This window comes from Lynx rufus, unplaced genomic scaffold (genome assembly GCF_022079265.1).
Source record: "Lynx rufus isolate CCGP_SWC_20201006 ecotype Redwood Valley unplaced genomic scaffold, mLynRuf1.p SCAF_20, whole genome shotgun sequence".
In the NCBI taxonomy this organism is placed as follows: Eukaryota; Metazoa; Chordata; class Mammalia; order Carnivora; family Felidae; genus Lynx; species Lynx rufus.
Window position 1 is genome coordinate 27,981,831 of NW_025814835.1, and position 6,296 is coordinate 27,988,126.

Genomic DNA, 6,296 nt, shown 5'->3' on the forward strand with positions numbered 1-6,296 from the left:
CTCTCTGAATCCCCACCACCCTCCCCAGCCTAACCCTCAGGGCCTCGCCCTCCTCCCACCTCTGTCTGCTTCGTGATGTTACCACCCTCTCCTGCTGGGACCAGGCTGTGGTTGTCTTGTTCCAGAATGACACTGAACCCCTCCAAGAATGCAGGGCTGACATCAGGTCATGGTTGCCATTCTATCCCTCCTTAGACCAGTGCCTGGAATGCAGTAGGCTTTCAATAAAGGCTCACTTCCTACAGCGGACATCGGCATCTCTTATTAGAGGCCATGCTTTTGTGTCCTGCAGGGGGACCACAGACACGTTCGAGTTTGACAGCGTCTACTTGGGGGACATTGCCTCCCTCTGCGTGGGCCATCTCGCCAGGGAGGACCGGTTCATCCCCAAGAGAGAGCTGGTCTGGCACGTCAAGACCATCACCATCACCGAGATGGAGTACGGCAACGTGTATGTACCGTGCCTCCCCCCCTCCCCCCGGAAGGGCTGCTCCCTCCGCACAGCGGGATGGGGCTAGACCACGGGCAAGACGCCAGGACCCAGGGAGCTGTCCCCTTCGAGGCCACCTCGTTCAGGAAACTTACGAGATAGGGAGGGAAAGGCAGCCGTACTCTTTTGGAGCTTTCTGAGCCATAGGCCTACCCTCAGAGGCAGGGACTCGGCCAGATGAATTTGAGGGCTCCGGCCTTTTAATCCAGGGACGCTTCCTTGGAAGAAGTAAGCCAAACAAGACCAGACAGCGGACGCTTCCCTTCCCTCCCCCTCCCATCACGGTGCGATGACAAAGAAATACAGCTTTGAAGCCTGATGCTTCCACTGGCACAGTGAAAGCCCTGCCATCCTTGTGGGCAGAGTGGGGATCAGAGCCCAACTGGAGTAATCCCATGGCCCACCTGCCTCTGAGGACCCCGGATAAGGAGCTTTGCATTTCCCCCACCAGGGCCTTCTGGAGACTCAGGCATTTCTGAAGGATTAAGGGTTTTAGTTACCTGGGTAACAGTCCACAGCCATCAGTTTTTCTAATTAAAACCACTTGGTTACCACATTGGATGCCAGAAAGAGCCCCAAGGCCCTGGAAGGCAGGAACAACAGTGTGAAGGCACCGGGAGAGGAGGAAGGGGAAGCCGAGGGCAGTGCTTGCCTCTGGGAGGCTAGACCCGAGGAGTGAGTGACAGGTGACACGTGCAGCTCCCGGGGCCAGCCTGCCACTGCTCGCTGGGTCACCCCCCAGAGCTGCTGCCACCCGCTCCCCGAGCTGGCCCTGCCCCTGGCGACGCCTTCACGGTGAGCACAGCAGACCGGTGCAGGCTCAACCGGGGCAGCGCCCTTGGCTGCCCTCTCTGGCCTCAGGAGCTCAAGTCGCTCAAAGCAGTGTCTGTCCATGCTCCACCTGTGACAGTAGGCTCCCTGGGATGCCCAAGCTTCCCCTTTGGGAATCGGTCAGGAAGGGTCCTGACTTGTAAACTTCTGTCTTGACCAACTCAGGCTGCCGTATCAAAATGCCACAGACCGGGTGTCTCCAATAGCAGACCTCTTTTTCTCTCAGTTTTGGAGGCTGGAAGTCAGAGGTCAGGGAACCAGCATGGTTGGGTGCTGGTGAGGCCTTTCTCCCTGGCTTGCCGCGTCATCATGGCAGAGAGAGAGAGAGAGAGAGAGAGAGAGAGTGTTATCCATTGCTCTTTTAGTGAAAAACCAGCCGGTTACAGTAAATCCTGCCAGACTTGCTGGTCCTGGCTGCCTGGAGCGATTACTGATGGAGACTTGAGAGCTGAGACATAGAGGCCCAGAGGAGTTACCACCTCACCCAGCAAGTTGGGCCCAGGGCAGAGCCCCTTCTGCAACCCAGCACTAGTGGCCTGCCGACCCCATTGAGTATTGCTACCGATACCACACCTCTGCAAGCCCCACCCCCCCAAAAAACCAAACGGTACAAGAAAATACAATATAATACAGTGCAACACTATGCAATAATAAGAAATAGTCGTCCCTCGAGTTAGCTTTAAACCAGCCATGGTGGCTGTAAGAAAGACACAGAGCCAAAAATCTCAGCACCACCAAGCACCTTCCAGTCTCAGAAGGAAGGGGAAATACAAGCTCAGCCCGGGAGCTTCCTACCCCACAGTCCTGGGGCCGAGTTGTAGAATTTCTCATCCAGGGAAAGAAACCACCATTCCCACACCCTCAAAAGAGGGTGGCCTTTTGTCAGTATGTCACTAGGCCTGGAAGGGGAGGAAGGGATGTCCGTGGAGTGGGGGCTCTGCCCAAAGGGAAGGAGGTGCAGAGAGTCCAGACCCCGAATACTAGAACTGTCACCAAGTCAGCTGTGTGGCCTCAGGCGGTAACCCGTCACCTCTCTCTGCTGTCTCCCTCCGGGAAGAGAGCTGGGTGTTCACTGGAGTCTGGCGCCGGGGGAGGGACGACAGGGGTCCAGCTCAGGGAGCTCTCGGAGGTCATAGTGCACCAGCCTGTGCAGGTCTCGAGCTTGGTTCCTGATGGATGGCATACATGCATCCACAGTTCCTTTCCGGCCACCACATTAACCGTACCGTTCGGACTTCCAGGAGTTACAAATGAATTTAATCTCACTGTCCTGTAAACACAGGAGTCTCCAGTTTTCATCTTTCAGCCGGTTCCAGTGGTGACTCCTCCTTAGGGTGTGCCGTACCTTCTAAGGTTCTCCTTTGCACTGAGATCCTCCGGATTCGATGGAAGGCCACACCCAGGGGCTTTTGTTTCTTTCTTTCTTTCTTTTTTTAACCAAATATAACTTCATTGTTTTATCTCAATACCATATATAATATCCAGCCATTATAAAAATTCAAATAATACAAATCGTCTTTTAAGTAAAACTTCCCGAAAGCCCTACCCATCAGAGACAGCCACCATATGAGTGTTTGGTGACCCCGCTCTCTCTGACACTTTTCTAACATCTCACAAACGCTGTTCACAGAAGTGTGATCCTATTTACATGTTTTTCAGATATATTTAATTTTTCATTTGTTGTTTTTTGCTTTTGTCACTAGTCTTTCTGATGTCCCTACCCTCCTTTCCAGTGGATCCACACCTAGAGTCATGACCCCACGGAGCCCTAGGGTCCCACATCTTGGTGATCTTATATGTATGAGAAACGTTTTCCTTATGGGTCTACTAGGGAATATTTTTCAGCCATTAAAAATAATGAATTAAATATGTACCAGATGACTTGGAGCAATTCCCGGGAAAAGCAAGATATGGGAAAACACATATTATATGATGCCATTTTGTAAAGGGAACACTGACATCCCACATATGTCTGTGTCTGTGTGGGTCTGTGCATGGCTGGGTGAAATGGAAGGAAATCTGGCAAGATACACCCACAACTGTTCCATGGGTTATCTGAGGTAAAGGTGGGATGTGGAAGTGGAAAGGAAGGAGGGAAAAAGGAGAGAGAGCCAAGCGAAAAGGGGGAAGAAGAAGAGTGTATTTAGAAAAACACGCATGTGATCACATGATTTGTGCATTTATAGAGAATTATGTATATCAGTCAGCATTTGCATAAAGAAATACATTTTTAAAGAACGTCTAAACAAAGATTGAAGTTATATCCCCCTCCGAGAAAGTGTGGTATGTAACAACAATCCGAATTTATCAAGTGATGAACTGGGGGAAGAGAGATCTCGAAACAGAATATGGATTTCCTGCCAGTGTCTTTCCGTGGCTGTCTCCTCAGGTGGCGAGGCAGGCTGGCTCTGGGCCCGCTCTGGCTCACCTTGGGCAGTGACTTAGTTTCCCCTTCTGTGAAATGGGAGGATGATGCCTGAAGCTCCGGGTTGTCATGGGAGCCGACGAGATGCAAGGGTGCAAAGCCCCGGTCGGCACTGAGGAAGCAAGCAGAAAATCCTGCTTTTTTTGCGGTTATGGATTTTCATCTAAAACGGGTCTGATTTTGCACCACTGGGCACGCCCTTTTAGGGATGCATTCCTGAAGTCATCAGTCAGTGCCAGGACAGCTTATTTCCAAAGCTGTTATAATATCAGCAGTTGGGAGTGGGAAGAAACCATAGCAGTTGTTCAGTTCAAACCTCTAGCATTGCCAATGGGAAAGTCAAGGTCTGGGTAGGAGACGTGGCTTGCCCAAGGTCACAAGAGTAGCAGGTGGCAGGGCTGGAGTAGACCCGAGGCCCCCTTGCACTCCGTGCAGCATTTTCCCACGGTGCCTCCTGACTTCCCCCCTTGTAATTAATTATTAGACTAACTACCGTTACCCAGAGGGTAAAATTGGGGGTGTGGAGGGTGGGGATAGAGAGGGGACATTTTGGTCCAAGACCATTACTCTTGGCCTTGTACTTGCTTCTGCTTATGGCGCTGCTTCAGTAGAGGATTTTCTCTTACCCCTTGCACCCCTCAGACCATGAGCACATGCATGTACGTGTTTTCACGCACGCACACGCGTGCGTGCGTGCACACACACACTCATACTTTAACTCAGCCCAGTGCGAGGGATTTGGGACGTTTCCACTTGGCTTTGCCTGGATCCCGCAGCTGTCCCTGAAGGTGAGAATACCAGGTACAAACATTCATCAGTCCCTTTGAAAGAGCAAGGGGACCAGCACGGTTGGCACGGAGTGAGCTTAGTTAGACAAGGCCAGGTGCCCGGTCAGAAAGGCAAACGGCAGGCAGAGGGTCCAACCACATAGGGTCTTGCAGCCCTTGGTAAGGTGGTGATTTTTACTTAATCTAAGAAGCCGTTGGAAGGTTCTGAGCAGAGGAATTACATTCTTGGACTTACATGTCCACGGGGTCACTTGGCTGCTGTGGAAAGAATGGACCACAGATAGCAGAAGCAGGGAGACCAGCTAGGAGGCCGACCTAGCAGGGAGGAGGTGGTGGTGACTTGGACCAGACGAGTGGCAGGACAGATAGTGAAATACTGCATACTTTTTCAAGTGGCTGATTCTGGACCTATTTTAAAGGTGGGATTTGCTGGTAGATTTGATGTGGAGTGGGGGGGGGGGGATGGAAATGAAAGAATCAAGGAGACACTGGAAGAGTAGAGATGCCTCTCGCCGTGGGTTTTAACACAAACAAGACCCCATCCTCATATTTTTTTTTAATTTTTTTAACATTTATTTATTTTTGAGACAGGGAGAGACAGCATGAACAGGGGAGGGTCAGAGAGAGGGAGACACAGAATCTGAAGCAGGCTCCAGGCTCAGAGCCCGATGCAGGGCTAGAACTCCCGGACCGAGAGATCATGACCTGAGTCGAAGTCGGCCGCTTAACCGACTGAGCCACCCAGGCGCCCCCCCATCCTCATTTTAATGCAGACATTTCTGACCCCATCTCCTGCCACCTGGAGAAGGGATCATTCATGGCCCAGGGGGCCCGGGGGGAGGGTGAGAGCCTTGGCTGGTATCCACTGAGCCTCCTCTGTCCCTGCTAGGTACTTCTTCAACTGTGACTGCCTCATCCCCCTCAAGAGGAAGAGGAAGTACTTCAAGGTGTTCGAGGTCACCAAGACGACCGAAAGCTTTGCCAGCAAGGTCCAGAGCCTGGTGCCGGTCAAGTACGAGGTCATTGTGACGACGGGCTACGAGCCGGGTGCAGGCACCGACGCCAATGTCTTCGTGACCATCTTCGGGGCCAACGGGGACACGGGCAAGCGGGAGCTGAAGCAGAAAATGCGTAACCTCTTCGAGCGGGGCAGCACCGACCGCTTCTTCCTGGAAACGCTAGAGCTGGGCGAGCTGCGCAAGGTGCGGGTGGAGCACGACAGCAGCGGCTACTACTCGGGCTGGCTGGTGGAGAAGGTGGAAGTCACCAACACCAGCACCGGAGTGGCCACCATCTTTAACTGCGGCCGGTGGCTGGACAAGAAGCGGGGCGACGGGCTCACCTGGAGAGACCTCTTCCCTTCCGTCTGAGGGGCCGGAGGCTCTCGATCCCACCGTCTCGCCGAGATGCTCCTGACCACAGCCCGCTGCCTCCACCTTGGCTTTCAGCAGGCCTTTCTCAGAGCCTCCTGGGACTGGGCGCCAGAAGGGTGGCATGGGTGGCGCGGTGGCCCGGAACTTCACGGTTCTCCGGAGGCCGCTGCAGGGGACTACTTGTGGGCCCCGCCCCTCCTCAGTCCCCTGGACCTACAGGAATCGATCAACGCGTTTCGGAATCCCTGGCTGCACAAAAAGAACTTTCTGCGCTTTCTCTTCCAGTGACAGCAGTGGCCAGGCTGAGACTTGCCAAGTGTAGATGGGAAACTGGGGCTTCACCCAGGGGATAGAAGTGGGGAAGCGGAGGCCGTCGAGGTGGTGTATTT

The 6,296-nt window shown here is 53.2% G+C and overlaps 1 protein-coding gene across 2 annotated transcripts in view; it reads left to right on the forward strand.

The window, feature by feature from the left end:
* LOXHD1 (lipoxygenase homology PLAT domains 1) overlaps window positions 1-5,904 on the forward strand; it is a 171,336-nt gene extending 165,432 nt beyond the window's left edge. For both annotated transcript variants that reach the window (XM_047086447.1, XM_047086448.1), the window contains 2 exons: window positions 293-451; window positions 5,424-5,904. In XM_047086447.1, the coding sequence (XP_046942403.1) occupies window positions 293-451; window positions 5,424-5,904 (640 nt within the window). The remainder of the gene's footprint in view (window positions 1-292; window positions 452-5,423) is intronic.
* Window positions 5,905-6,296: the final 392 nt, after the last annotated feature.